This window comes from Carassius auratus, chromosome 4, assembly GCF_003368295.1.
Source record: "Carassius auratus strain Wakin chromosome 4, ASM336829v1, whole genome shotgun sequence".
Classification (NCBI taxonomy): domain Eukaryota; kingdom Metazoa; phylum Chordata; class Actinopteri; order Cypriniformes; family Cyprinidae; genus Carassius; species Carassius auratus.
Window position 1 is genome coordinate 10,442,080 of NC_039246.1, and position 16,428 is coordinate 10,458,507.

Below are 16,428 nucleotides of genomic sequence, written 5' to 3' on the forward strand. Positions count from 1 at the left end.
TCCGAGGCCATTACTGACAGTCCTCTTCCATTCACTCCCCGCTGCACTCACCACTAACTGCTGTCATCATGCCACTTTTCTAAGTGATACGATGTTTCTGTCCTATTGTGTGCAGAATTGAATGGCTTTTACTCAGACCTCTACTGACCCAGTTTGAGTGGTCATGTGCATCGGGTTTAGGCTATTAGTATTGTGATGCTGTTATGAGTACGAGGCCTTCATTTCATCCACAATTCGTTTTCATCATATGGAAAAACAGAAACCTGGATGGTTGGCCAGACTTCTGTGTTCCAAAGAAAGAAAAAGTCATAAAGGTTTAGATCGACATAGTGTGAATGATGGCAAAGCTTCATTTTCAGATAAACTGTGCTTGCGTGATTGATTGATTGATGCCAACTCTTATCGTGATATTGTGCATGTACAGTAGCAGTGAGATATTGCTGGTGCCTGTTCGGAAGACATGAGTCATTCATCATGAGGACAGCAGGAGATTGATCACAGTAATGCACTGTCGCTGGGTTATTCGAGATTCATTCCCTCACAGTCCACTTCAGTACCCTTTATCCTGCATTAAGTAGGTTCACACTGTACTAGATATGCAGTACACATGTCTTACACTCTAGAAGTGTGTTTTAGGGTGAGTACAGGTATGTGTCTTGTCTGTTCTCACACCGCATTTTTTCGTGTTTATGTAATACCGTTTTACAACGTCAGGTGGCGCTTTGGATTGCCGCAAAATATATCCCACTCAAATTACCCACCCAGTTGCTTAGTGATATGAACATCTGTGTTTGTAATACTTTTTTAAGTCTGTCCATATCCTTAGATTTGGATAGTTAAATCACCCTCGTAAGCACATATAAGGCTTATTAAAATAATAATAATAATAATAATAAAAGTAATAATAATAACAATGTATCTTGAAAGTAAAACATATTTTGTGTTTAGTTTTCATCTAAACTGGGTGAAAATGTATGCTTGAAAACAACATTGAAAGCTGTTGCATTTGGACGTGGCCCTAACATGTAATTCAAGATTTTTGCTTTGCATTCATCTTTTTTGAAAATCTTTTTTTCTTGCACTTCTGATCAGGAAAAACAATTGTTGCAGCTATTTAATCAAGGTTTTGAAAGAAGAGGGTGCAAATAAATGGAGAAAATGTTTTATTCATATTTTAAGAGAATAACTGTGAAGAAATCTATTTGCAAAACATTTCGAACATCTTGTTCATCATGCTGCATAAATCATTTTGTAATTCCATTCATTCCATTTGCAAAAACATTTCAGTCATCTTTCAGTTTTTGTCAAGTATCTGACCTTGCTGTTCACTCTGTTATTTAACGTTTTAACCCCATGCTTATATTTGGCAACAGAGTTCAGAACTCGCCAAGGCTGTGCCAGCTCCAGTAGCTTGTGTTCTGCACCTGGCCTCCCTGTTTTACACTTCAGTATTCAGCCAGGCTTTCACTGACCAGCAGGACTTAGAGGTGAAACTTTGGACCTAGCGGAACAAAGAAACTAAAGCATGTCTGATGCTAAATAAAGAGCGTTTCCACATAATCACTGAGGTTTTGTAAGGCAATGAAAGACTGTTGGCTGTTTGCGAATGTACGCCTCTAAGACCAAGTTTCTGTCCAGCAGGAAACAAACCTTAAGCAAGTCAGTTCTTGCCCTTCCGCTCAGAGTACTTTGCTCTGTTGTGACATTGCCACAGGCAAATAAACCTGTTTGACATACCAATGTGTTAAACTGCTTTCAGAACTGAAAGTAACAGATGCATTTCCCCCAAAAAGCATTTTGACTTTTTAGTTGCACATGATGTCTGGTTGTCATAGCACTACATTGCCATCACAAGTATCACCGGCATTCAAATGTATAAATTATTTTTTTATATTTACTATGAATTATTTGTACTCTGTATATAGTATGTATACTATGCATGTATGTACAGTGAAAACTGTCAAAAAAATTCACTTTTTAAATAGTTAGGCTATTACTGTTTGCATGTTCATAGCATGTGTAGAATCTGCAAATATAACGCATAGACTATATAAATGATAACTAACGGTTGTTTGCTATAGTAGCTTGTCTCGTAATTAATTTAAATAATAGATACATTTAATTACAAGTATTTTTTGTTGTGTGCATGTAGCATAATCTGCAAATATCACGCATAGACTATGAAAACCATAAATGTAATATTTCCCGCTGATTTATTATCGTAGCATGCGTCTCATAATACCGAGAATTATTTTGCAGTTGCACTTTTCCTGTATGTTACTGTGACACACATCTGTAATTGAACTCGTATAAGCCCGTGTTTCTCTCAAGACTGATCGGATTAGGATTCTGTTGACATGCGTAATTACGCATGGTAAAGAATGTACTACGCACGGGCGGGGCGGGGTCGCCTCCAGCTGCGGTGGTCCAAGGGGCTGATGCTGATGGATCCGGCTTGACAGAACAAGGTTATCCACCAGGAGAGAAACCGTCCATTTTCTTCATCCGCTCCTCACTCACAGCAGCAGCAGCAGCAGCAGCAGCAGCGTCACCGGACTCCGCTTCTCCGCGCACAGCCGAAGCGCAGGACGAGTCCAGGCTGCCGCGCCCAACAGAACACGAGATGCGACCTACTCCTGCAGCTGGCTGGGATGCACAAGCAGAAACGCAAATTATGTCGTTTGGATGCAATCTCGTCTTTCTGGCACTTTAAGACAAGGAACGTCAAATAATCTAAAGGAGGTGGTTTTTATTTCCGCACAACACTGGGGTGGATGTAACAGGAAAAGTCATTTGCATGGATCTAATTAGCCTTTACTGATCGTTCGCGTGTGAACTTTTCCTTCTAACAATGTGAATCGAGGAAAACAGCGTGTGTTTTTTGCGATGCACCGCGCGAGAGTGTTTTTCTAACATCTTCAGCACACTGACTCGGCGAAGATGCAGATGCTGCTGCTTCTAAGAACGATCTTTTTCATTGCAGGCTGTCCACATGTTTTGTTGCACGGAGAAAACCGTAATGCACACACCAAAGAACCAGTCGCTCTTAGGAGCCTTGGTGATGCCAAACCCAGTGCCACACACCCTGCGAGGCATCGAGCCGCAGGTACACCTGCCTTCAACATCAGACAGACTTCAGAAGACAGCAGTTACTTGTCTTCACATCTCTGGCTGCTTTTGGAGAGTGGAGGTAAGCGGTATGGACACAGACATCTCTTCTCGAACAGAACACATGCGGTCACAGAGAGTGCCACAAACCTACATAAGCGCTCTCAGCAACATAAAAGGAAAAAGTTGAACCCTGCTACCATGAGAACAGTAGGTGGACACACTAACTCTATAACAACAAGCAAGCGAGAAAGAAACCACAGACGCAAAAGAGGCACAAAGGAACACCACAAGAAAGTGTTTAAGAGCTTGAAAAGGGGCCAGAATAAAAGCGCTGCCCCATTGAAACCAGTTGAAACGTATTATAACGCCCTGACATCCTCTTTATCCATGTGGGAACCGATGCCCAAGCCTCTCGCTCTCACCTCCACAGATTTCCCATTCGATCTCACCAGATATGCCGAGGTCCACACCAAACAGATAGATGACCCATGGGACGCCACGCCGATGACCCCTCCATACGCAGAGGATGAGGAGAGCGAATTCTTCCCCAATCCTTTCTACCCCGTCACTAGCGAGACGTATGGGGCGTATGCAATCACCATCGTTTCCGTCCTCATTTTCGCCGTGGGAATAACGGGGAACATAGCAATAATGTGTGTGGTGTGCCACAACTACTACATGAGGAGCATCTCAAATGCTCTTCTGGCCAACCTGGCCATCTGGGACTTTGCACTGCTCTTGTTTTGCCTGCCACTCGTGGTGTTTCACGAACTCACAAAGACCTGGCTGCTGGGCCAGTTCACCTGTAAAGTCGTACCCTATATTGAGGTAATGGATTCCATGTTCATACACAACAAGTTTTAAATGTTCACTTAGCTTAAATAGAGTAAACCGCTAACAACTGTACATTTTGGCACTTTTTCACCAAAAAATGAACATTTTTCGCCCAAATTTGAATTTCTTCCTTCTGTGGGACAGAGAAGGAGATATTGAAAAATGTCTCGGTGGATTGTCTAAAAAAAAAAAAAAATGTTTAGGCCCAAATTTAAGATTTTAGATATTATACGATAAAAAAATTGTAATATAATAAACATTTGGATTACACAGCTTTAACATTAAACCAATAAACTTAATATCAATCATACATAAATTAGACCAGTAAGATTTCTGCACTCAAAAAATCATGGTTTGGTTTATTATTAACAATTTTCATCTGTTTGATTTGATTTAAATAATCAGATTTACAAAATGCATTTGTGCAAATTGCTTGGAATCAATGTGTATCTGTATCGTTTCCACTACGCCGGCGTTTTCGACTCTCAAAAACTGAGATTTTTGAAAACGCTACAGACCCCGTTTTAGTTCGAAAGCTCTGGGATTGTGTTTCAGTGTAAACGGACCAAAACAGACTTTTGAAAATGATGGCGTGGCTGCCTACATTCACTCTGTGTATCCTTGAAAACCGTGTAAACAATAAGATCATGCTCATTACTGTACCCATAGATATGCTCCAAGCACCTAGACGCATCTGCCATTTAAATAATAAGGAATCTACATATACATATCTATGGTTGTATCTGCATGATTGGTCATGTGACATGCGTTTTCAGTTGTGTAGTGTAGACGGAGATGGTTTCTGAAACGCAGCGGAAACGCCAGTGTAGACGAGTTTTTTTTTTGTTTTTTTTTACAATGAAAACCAGTGTTGTGTGGACTCCAACCTTCTTTAAAATATCATCTTTTGTGTTCTTTTACATTGCAGTGATCTAGTTTTTAATGCAAGAGCAGTGTTAAGGTTTGCGTTTCTTGAGGGTGATGTATTGAAACCATGGCATTGTGGGTAATTCGGTTTCATTTCGAGAGAGACGTCAGTGCTCCTTGCATGCAAAAGATCATCCACCCTGCCCTCAGGACACCTACACTGACAGTCTGCTCTGACCTCCGTCCACTCTCGTCACATTCTGTGAGGTGCAACCATAAGCGCTTATTTGAGGTGAAATCTGCAGCAGCCCTCTGCCATCCAGATCTCCTCACCACACCCAGTTTCAGCAGAGCTCACTTTGCAATCCAAACACCATGCTTCTTTAGTGTTAAATAATGATGGGCTCATTTTATGGTTTGAAACCTGTTCTGGTGAATCTCACAAAAACATATTCCGATTATATTTTACCCTAAAATCAAATAGGGGAGAAGATTCTATTCTGCATGAAGTTAAATGCTTGAAGCCTGTTTCCAAGGTTTTGGTTATTTTTTTTTTACTGCATTACATTGCACTGCAAAAAATATTTTGCATGAAAATTAAGCATTTCCCCAAGATATTTGTCCAGATTTTATTTTAATTCTCATTTGTATTTCTTATTAGAAAATTTGTTTATGGAATACAAAAAGGCAGTGCTGTCATTTAATCTCACATTACAGTAGTGAGAAGATTTTATTATATTATATGTACTGAATTGTCATGCAAACAATAATAATGCAAAACATCTTAGTGATAGTTCACCCAAAAATGAAAATTTTAACAACATGAGTGTAAGTTTCTTCTGTTGAGCACGGTACCAATTGACTTCCATAATACGGAAAAAATACTGTCAAATAATATAATCAAATGTTTGGTTACCAATATTCTTCAAAATATCTTCTTTTGTGTTCATATGTTTTACTCTGCCTTCTATGTTCCTTAAAACAGGCTTCATTTACAAAATATAATTGGGTGAAGTATCACTCAGACCACTTGTAGAACAACAAATGAAACTTTAAAGCACATTATGCCATCAGTCTTTGCACAATTTATAATGCCACATGTATTGCAAGTAATTCTGTCCTTGCTATAATGCAAACTTGACAAACAGTTTCATACAATCTCAGACAAAAAGGTACAAAAGCTAGCGCTGGATTGGTGCCTTCTAAAAAGGTTCACCTTTGTAACTTTTTAACCCGTAAAATGTGCATGTAAGTACCTTAAAGATACATATTAGTGTCCTAGTGGTACATATTATTACCCTTTTCAAAGACTACGAGCCCAGTGGCAGCTTTTGTACCTTTTATTTCTGAGAGTGTAGACTTAAGCCTTCCCCCATTCAAGCAGATATGAGCTGTGCTTCTTTACACACAAAATATCTGCCCAGGGGCGTTACCAAGATGGCCACCAACTGAACCGACTTTCCTTGAAAAGGCTTTGGGGAGATTCACCAATCCGTTTGCCTTAGAGAATTAGACTGTGATTGCTTTTGTGTGTATGAAAGGTGTGAGGGGTGTTTAGACTGGGTTTTGGAGGGAGAGGCGTGCAAATGTGGCATCCTGGTGGCACACAGCATGCCTTCTGTGATTGTATGGGACAGGCAGAGAGGGCCAGGAGGCTCGGCCTGACAATGGTGAAGCTGAATGAAAATGAGCCACTGCATGCGTGCATGTGCTCGTCCCTCCGGCTGCAGCGCAGCTATGAATGCTGATCGCCAGGGACTGCATGCAAGCTAAGTGCGTGGCGAGTAAAGCCAGTCCTGAGGGCAAAGTGCTCCACAGGGAGAAAACGCCTCCGGCTCCATTACTCACACACACATGCATGCTGGAGCGTGATAGTTCATGTGAGCTGGGAGTCAGTCTGCATTCTGGGAGAAGGTCTTGTTGCTGCTTTTGTTCAGACCTGACACTTTTCACATTTGACGTCCCTTCACTGGTGGTCTCCTGCAGAGAGTATGTTTTGTTGAGTTTTGCTGCACTGCAGGCAAGTTCAGCAAACGTCAGTTGAACTTATCTGATCATTGGGTTTGTTTTATCAGAGGTCTGACGTTTCTCGCTGTGGTAGGTCAAGTGAATCCGAGTGCTGCGTGTCGGTGCCAGTGTTTTAACTCGACTTGTGTTTTGACTGGCCTTTAGGTTTTTGGATATTGCATCAGTCACAACACACTGATTTGCAGGAAGGCCTTGTTTCGTTTGAGCAAACATGCTGCAGAGGCGTATCTGACAGCTGTCGGATTACAGGCTTCCTACAATTGTCTAAACAACATATTAAAACATTCAGAACATTTTAGGTGCTGGAACCTAAAATGCATCATAGTGGTGAGATTTGATCTAGCAAACACTACTTAAAATATTTCCAGATTCTTTTTTTATTTATTTTATTTCATTTTACAAACTGCTTGTACTTGTTTAAAATATTTTATTTTATTTTATTTTATTTTTCCATCCATTCTCCAAACTGCTTGTACTTAAGTTAAGTTTATTTTATCATATTTTATTTTATTCAAAGGTAATCACTTTGTGATTTTATTTTATTTTATATTTAATTTTACTTTATTTTTCCATCCATTCTCCAAACTGCTTGTACTTCATTTTATAGTATTTTATTTTATTCGAAGATATTGCATTTTATTTCATTTTATTATTTGGTTTCTTTACAGGTTTTTGTTTTTGCTATATTTTCTATTAGTAACTCACTTTGTGATTTTATCTTATATTTTATTTCACTTTATTTTATCAATTTTTTGAACCACTTGTCTTGAGGTCACACAGGTTATTTTATTTTGTTTTGTTTTGTTTTTCTTTGGTTTAGATATCGTTTGATTGTGTTTGATTTGATTTTTTCTTGTAAGGTCAGAGGTATTTCATTTTATTTAACAGGGTTTGGAATATTACAGCTTTTTGTTGGCTTTCTCTTCTATTATTAATCCACTTTGTGTTTGTGTTTGTGATCCAGGCTGTTAACTCCCCTTCTAATGCTCTGAATTTATGTAGCTGAATATGTATTTGTTTCATTCTGTGGTCATAATATATAACAATATTCCTGTAATAGCTTTGCTTCTAGCTCACTCATGCCTCAGTGCATCTCATTTGTCAATAAGTAAGAATTATTGCCGTCCCTGCTGGCCGGTAGCCCAACAATGGCCTGCAGTCACCCTGTCTAAAAGCAGCCGTTAAACCAGATTAATAACCAGCACCTCCATCGTTCTGAAGAGCCTCTTAATCAGAGAATTAATGAGCCGTTAGTAAAGACCATTGCAGCCAACGCTATCATCACCTGCTGCTAGGAAACCTGTAAGCTAGAAAATGCCACCAAAAGCATGTGGATGTCAGATCAGACGGAGAGAGAGAGTCGTGGTCTGGAGAGTTTCCCAGAGTGTGAGGTCAGTGGAGACCACAGAGAGCTTAGATTTGATTACTGTGAAAGAAAGGCAGAAAGTGAGCTTCAAACCACATGATCACTTGAATCACATGTGGTCTGGACTGTACGGTACATTTGCTTGCAGTCTTGTTCTCCTTTTGTCATTATTTGTCATTCAGTAGTATTATACCTGTCAACATTTTTGATAATTCTTCATTTATATATATCAAAGTGTTTACACATTGATTTGCTTGAATACACCTTGCTTTTGTTGCTTTTGGTTATTATTTTTATTATTTTATTGTTATAGATAAAGCCTGTTAAAAAACAATATTCATTGCTATTAACGTGAAATTACTGAACCTACACATAGGATATATAATTGCTCATATTTTCTTCAGAAAAAGTATGTATCAAAATGTACATATCCTTTTTCTGTCAGAAACCAACCAAAAGCCATTCTAGATTCATTTTTTAATGCAAGAAGCAAAATACAGTAAACAATCTACTGAAAATAAGTTGTAATACAATAACTAATTCAGAGTTTTGAGTTGATTCATTGAATCAGACATATGATGAACTGATTCACAGAAATGAATCAAACTTACAAACTAATGCCATTTCTTGAAACCTCCTAATGCTCTTGCAAGGTTTACGGAGAGAGGACCGAAACTAGTTTCATGACAGTCTTTCTGAAAGCTGTATGGTCCGTTCAGTGCACAGGGAAATCCTCTATGCAGTCTGGAAGCATCACTTTCCCGACCTGGGGTGCGCTTCCTAAAAGCATAGCTGCTAACCTGTTAGCAACTTTGTTGGTTGACAATGGTAAATTGTATTGCAACCAACAATGTTGCTAGCTTAGTTAGCAACTATGGTTTTGGGAAACGCTCCCCTGCTCATTCTGCGAGAATATTCCCATCCTACAAACCCATGCAGTAAACCGACGATCATTCAACGTGCCGAGTGTCTAATGGTACAGGATGGATGCATTTCACACCTATGGAAGTAATATAGCACCATTACAACATCTTAATGGACACAATGGTCCATAATGGATTCTGAACAGTCTGCTTTTGTCAAAATGATGAAGGATCTGAGCGATCTGCTTTGGGAGATGAAAGAGGCGGACTAGTTTTCATTTAGCCGGCGATGCACAACCGCACGAGCTTGGTTCCGCTAATTGTCTCCTCCTTGATGCTGATGTGTCTGATTGCTCTGTAATTATGATAATGAAGACAAACACTTAGTTGGCTCTTTCATTTGGGTTTGTATCATCTACTGGGACGCAGCGGCTCAAAACGCGGGCCAAGAAGCTCTCCAGTTGTCTCCCATTCATTGCAGTTGTTTCTTTTGTGTCGCTTCTCTAAATACTCTTTTAATTTCAGCCAATTTATTGTGGCAATAGTTATACAAAACGTACCATTTCACAGTGGGAAGGGTGCATTGGGAGAGTTTTGGGGCCTGCTCTGTTCAGGCTGAATTAATTGCTGGGCCTGCAGGAGGTTGACTGTCTGTCACAATAATGCAGCAGATAAAGTCTGTTTGTTTCTCGTTCGGTGAACCTGCTGCTATGTGCTGAATGATTATTAGGAGAGGGTTTCCAACTGTAGGATTGAGTTCAGCGAGATGCCAGATATAATTCAGACTTTCCTTTCAAGCGGTTTGTTTATGCCACTGGCCTTACACCATTTACACTAGACACCTACTGACAAATAACGCAGCTCTCAAGATATTTCAGACAGGGTTGTCATGAAAATACCAGAGAAATGTCATGGTTTTCAATGCCATTTCTTATACAGAAAACCACAAACTAAAGATTGTGTTACTAATTTAGCTATTGGTTAGCTACTTGGTTACTAAGTGTATACCTCCTATAGATTGAATAGATAGAATCTGTGTGTGTGTGTGTGTGTGTGTGTATAAAATCCATTGCAACACAATCCATAGAATTTAAAATATTACTTCTATTTTCTTCAAAAAAAAATTTTAATTGGTAAAACTTTTTTCCATAATTTTTCTAATTAAATTTCTAAAAAGTACATTTTGTAATTTATTTTTAAATAGTAAAAAAAAGTAGTCTTTATTATAAATTGGATTTTTGAATATTTTGAATATTTTTACATTTCCTTTCATAATTTTTATGTTTTTTAATTTTTTATTAATCTTTAATTGTAAAGGTATTTTTATTTATTATTTATATGTTATTTAGTTTAATAGTATTTTCAACAAAAAATTTTTTATAAGTTTTTAATATTTTTATTTGTAACTTTTTTTTTAAATGGTAAAAGTTTACTTCACATAGGTTATTTTATGTAGCTGCCAGAAGTTATTTAAATATGTAATAAATTAATGAAATTCATATAAACAAAATAAATACATTAAATATTCTTATTAAAACATTTTATTTCAGGCAGAAATCGAAAATACAAGGTTCCCAAACCTTTTGATTAATTCATTTTTGATGATATTTTCAGTAATTATTTAGAAAAATTTGTGCATAACAAAAAATATTATATAATATAAATTGCAAATATATATATATATATATAGAAATTTGTGTTGTTTTTTCTTCTGAATTTTGCATTACTTGTGATTTCAAGAATTTCCATGACTTATGCAGGCTTGAAAATCAGTTTTTTTTCTTCATATTTTTTATTTAATTTAAAAATATATATATTTTTCACTATGAGTTTGGTCGTGAAGCACTTTTGCAATCTTTTTTACAACCCAGCAGTGTTTGTGTCTGTATTTTTCCAGGTGGCGTCTCTCGGCGTTACCACCTTCACCCTCTGTGCGCTCTGCATTGACCGCTTCCGCGCCGCGACCAACGTGCAGATGTACTACGAGATGATTGAGAACTGCACCTCCACCGCCGCCAAGCTGGGTGTCATCTGGATCGGCGCCTTGCTCCTCGCCCTCCCCGAGCTCCTGATCCGCCAGCTGGTGTCAGAAAACGGCGACAGCACGGTGGACGAGCTAGCATCCGAACGCTGCCTGATCCGCATCTCCACGTCCCTTCCTGACACGCTGTACGTCCTGGGCCTGACCTACGAAGGCGCGCGTCTCTGGTGGTGCTTCGGCTGCTACTTCTGCCTGCCGACGCTCTTCACTATCGGCTGCTCGGTGGCCACTGCAAGGCGAATCCGTCGTGCTGAACGCGGCTGTGCCAGAGGCAACAAGAAACAAATCCGATTGGAAAGCCAAATGAACTGCACCGTGGTGGCGTTGGCTATTGTCTACGGCGCGTGTGTGGTTCCTGAGAACGTATGCAACATGGTTTCGGCGTACATGGCGGCCGGGGTCCCGCAGAGCACCATGGCACTGTTGCATCTGCTCAGTCAGCTGCTGCTGTTCCTGCGCGCGGCCGTCACGCCGGTGCTGCTGCTGTGCCTCTGCAGACCCTTCGGTCGAGCCTTTCTGGAGTGCTGCTGCTGCTGCTGCGGAGACGCCTGCGGGATCGCCGCTCACTCCTCGGCCACGGCCAGCGACGACAACGAGCACGAGTGCACGACGGAGCTGGAGCTGTCACCGTTCAGCACTATACGCCGGGAAATGTCCAACTACACGGCAACTGGATCCCACTGCTGAGGGAATGTGTGGGGATTCCAGTGCCTACTGTACTGTACAAGCACATGCTTTTGTTTTACTGTGTAAATACTTTGACCACAACCGGTGTGTTGCTCTTTTAAAGAAGCTAAAGTAGACTGAAAGTTATGTCAGTACTTTTTTTTTTGTATAATTGTCCTTAATATATATAAATATATATATAAATATACACTGAACTAGTGACTGCTTTAATTTTGGAGTTTTTTTGCACTGCCAAACACTTTAGCTTTCTCTTTACTCTGTTTCTGCACTTGCATCGCGTCTACACTGGAGGCGATCGAAACGGAGTCACTCCGCTTCATATTGAGTCTGGAAGTGTTGATTCACTTAAGATGCTCACCAATCACAGACTAGTCACATGTAGGTTTGTGGGTAGGCTAAAGCTCAAATTTTTAAACTCTATTTGAATGTAAAATACAATTTTATTATTTAAATGTAATTTAAAATATTTTACTGATTTTAATTTATTAACTTTTTAATTTAACTTTTACTTTGAGCAAATAATTTACATTATATAGGTTTTATTTTTTATTTCAAATAACTGCCAAGACTTATTTAAATACAAAATGAATGAATGAAATTCACAGCAAAAATATGAGCATATTTGATATTGTTAATAAAATAATTGTGGTGAAGACAGAAAGGGAAAATACAGGCTTCCCACATTTTTGTGACAGAATCAATTGCAACTATTTTTCAGTGATATTTCCAGGAATTTGTAATCCTTTTGACAAATATTGTAAAATCCAAGTTTTTTCTTAATTTGTATATATATATATATTTTATTTAATGCAATTTTTTTATTTGTTTCATTCATTCAATTTTTTATTTAATGCAATTTATCTGTCATTTAATTTAATATTTACTATCATAAAGATATAAAATAAAAGTTATGGACTTTACATAGGTTATTTTTACATAGTTTCTTTATTCAGTATTCTATTAGTTTTTTGTTTTTTTTTGTTGTTGTTGTTGTTGTTGTTGTTTTTTTACTAACTGCCAAAACGTTATTAAAATCTGCAATTTCTGAATGAGATTGTGAGATTGTAAAAAAAAAAAAAAACATTTTTATATTTTTATTTAATACAGAGGCATTTTATTATTATTATTTTTTTTTTGCCTGCTAATGGATTTTTGTTCAAAATAACTAGAAATAATTATATTCAGTATTGAATTTTCTGTGATTTCCAATTACTTACATGTTTTATTCATTTCCCTGACTTTTCCAGGCTTTTCCAGATTTCCATGCTCGTGATAACACTGAAAATAAAGAACAGCTGAACTAAAGTTACATCACATCGCTTGAGTAAAGTAATCTGTCTAGTTGTTTATCATGTCGATCGCGTCCGGTGTAGACCTGGTGTTACTGTCGCACAGTGTGTTTCTGCATTTCTTGAAAGTAACATTTCTCTAATGTTTCTAAATGGCTGTGTGTTGCGTGCCGTGACCTTTCTCTTGATGAAGGTGATTCTTGTGAATCGTTCTTGAACTCTGTAGAGCATCTGTATGTGTCTTATACCTGTCAACACCCACACGGTGCTCCTCCTAGTTAACGGTTTCTAAACGTTTTTATATAACCGAAACGAAATGTCTCTTTAATAAACACAACACGTTTGCTAGAAGAACAGCAAACTGATATATGAAAGTGCCAGTGTGGTTGCGTGCATTTCTTTTGTAACGTGTGCTAATCATAAACCGGCTTTTGTGCGTCCAGAAAGATCATTCTGAATGCAAACAGAGGGTTTTGCTTGACTAAAGTCTCCAACAAAGATTTCCAGTGTTTTTCTAAGCTGTCACACTCTTTTCCCCCTGCATTATTCAAGGCCAGCGACTCACATCCGTCCCGGCATGTGTCTGAGGAATTGTTTATCCACATAAAAGCATTAGCTGTCAGGCTTCACACTGAACAGGCCCGGATGAGATCTTACTCCAAACATGGCGGACTCTCCTCCCACAAGCTGGAGGAGGTGCTCTTTTGTTTCAAACGCATCTGCCGTATTTGAGGTGTCAGAAACGGAGCAATCTGCTATTTTTGGGACACTTTGTGGGAAGATAGTGACAGGCAGGAGCGTTTGTGGTTGGACGATTTACATATGAAACTGTTTCAGCAGAAACCCAACGCTTTGATTTGTTGCAGAGTAATCAGACTCCCAAAATTTGTCACGTACTCATGTTTTATCTCAATCGTGCGTGTGGGGGAAAATCATTCTGGAAAGCTTTGAGGATTTGTAAATGTTGCTGAAATTGACAGATCTAAAAAAAAAAAATAAAAGTTGGCCCAAAACGAGATCAAAATTTTTTTTTTGCATAAACAGTTAGGCATATTTAAGATGTTTTGTATTGTGACAATGATCGCCATTACGCACATTTTCTGTCTGCCTTACTGTTTGTTGGTTTATTCTCATTCTTAATAGTTATTTTAATTTGCATTACAGTAAAAAATAATGTGATGATCTTTTTATTTATAAAACTGCTAATTCCCGTCATTAAACTGAAGGAAAATTGGTGTATAAACAATTTTCACTCAGAAATTAGTAAATTTCACAATTACAAATTACAAATTTGTTACTGGAATTAAAAAATAATAATTTCCCAACACCTCCCCAACTACCATTGGCCGAACCAAAAGATAGTCCCGCCCTAAACTCTCACAATTGGTTGAGTCAAGAGTTTTTTTTTTTTATTTTGTTTTTTTTTTATTTTATTTAAATCAGCCTACAAATGATTAAGGCTTTGTTTTAATTATTCAAAATGTCAAATATTGCTTTTTTTGTGCAAGGTTAAACATCAGAAATCTACATTTCACTTTGATTTGATATGATCAATAAACATCAGTTGGTAAAAACTTTACATAGGCTATTTTTATTTAAAGTAAAACATTTTATTTAAACATTATTTAAACATGCAATGAATGAATGAAACAGAAAATAAACATGTTTGATTTTGCAAATAAAATCATTTAATTTATTTTTCAGATTAATTAATCACAAATATTATTTGTAATAATAATTATTATTTGAGTTTTTTGTACCTATATCTTATGAAAAGTATTAGAATTTTTTTGAAATGATGCATTTAAAAAACTTTGGGCAATTACTTGAAATAAAAATAAAGTCGAAATGTACAATTAATTTAAGTTCAGTTCTTGCCTCACATCTTTGTGTATAAGCAACTTGGTTAAGTCATTTCGACTTAAATTATATTAAACTGGCTTTCAAAATTAATAGTATAATATATATATATATATATATATATATATATATATATATATAGATAGATACAGGTTTCGTGGTATTCAGACTCTTTTCAAAGATGTCCGTTGTTCTGTGACAGATTTCTGTCCTCGTGTCCTCTCGTCAAACGAATTGCTGCCGTTTTGTCACGATTCGTCTGCGGCGTGGAGATTGATCTGTCATATCTGGCTGGTAATTGTGGAGGAGCAGCATGACGTCTATCATTACAGTGTCTCCTGCGGCCGCTGGCTATAGTTTCACCCCATTACCCTGAAGCCCTGCTCTCCTCTCAGATGCTCCAGTATTAACAGCACAACCCCAGCCACTGATGAAGCTCTACAACCGGGAAGCTGATGCCGTTTTCTTCCAGGGCTCTTTATGGCTTTATTCCAGCCCTGTTGGAGAGGAACAGGTGTTTTGTCTCTTTTAATGAGGTTAGTTTTTGAGAAACTGCCAGGAATAAGTTGCCCCCAGACCTTGTTAGATTGCAGTGGATGTCTGCAGTCTTTATGGTAATGTGTTGGGTCCGCAGCGTGGAGGTTTGATGGGCCTGAGAGCACAGGAGACTTACTCCAGCGGAAACACAGCTATTCTCTACCCATCACTGTCAGAATCACTTCTCCTGTTATAAAAAAGCAGAACTTTAGTATTCAGAGTGCGCCGCTGGTTTTCCACAGACTGTGAAATATTTAAATGAATATTAAGACCGGTTTTTATTTACATCTGCCAGATGTATTGTGTGTGTCCAGTCTGTATCGAGCTGCTAAATATAAATTAAATATAGCTGCAGTAATCAAACACTTGACACTAATGTGAGGTAATCATTTACTAACCTTGTGTGTGTTCAGTTATATGCAATATTTAAACTCCTGTCATAAGCAGCAAGTAAACAAAGTAAATGATAGTAATAAAGAGATCAGAAGGGATTATTGGAGAAATGGTGCCTAGAAAGTATTATTATTTTAGTATTATTTATATACTATTATGAGTTTTGGTGTTTTAATTATAATTGTAATTGTTTAATTTAAATACCTGTTAGTTTTAGTTTTACGTTTAGATTTTGATTTCAAAGTTTCATTTATTTATTTACTTAATAACCTTCTGTTAGCAGCCAAGGCAATGTTCCTAATTTCTAAGTTTTTTCTTGTAACTTTATATATATACACTGTACATATATATGTGTGTGTGTGTGTGTGTGTGTATGATGTATAAATATACAACAATACAGTGCTTGTAGAAGTAGTTTGACCACTAAAAGGACATTTTTATACTTATAATTAACTTTTATATCCCAAATGTCTTGCATAATATTACATGCATAATATTATTTATTTGCTATTATAGTAGTTATTAATCTTTTGAATAAGCATTTATTTTACA

General features: G+C 37.6%; 1 protein-coding gene across 1 annotated transcript; it reads left to right on the forward strand.

The window, feature by feature from the left end:
* Nucleotides 1–2,186: 2,186 nt before the first annotated feature.
* On the forward strand, nucleotides 2,187–11,984 carry LOC113067839 (prosaposin receptor GPR37-like). The gene is made up of 2 exons (XM_026240324.1): nucleotides 2,187–3,939; nucleotides 10,967–11,984. Exons 1-2 carry the CDS (start codon nucleotides 2,941–2,943, stop codon nucleotides 11,795–11,797), a joined length of 1,830 nt encoding a protein of 609 aa, XP_026096109.1. The 5' UTR covers nucleotides 2,187–2,940; the 3' UTR covers nucleotides 11,798–11,984.
* Nucleotides 11,985–16,428: the final 4,444 nt, after the last annotated feature.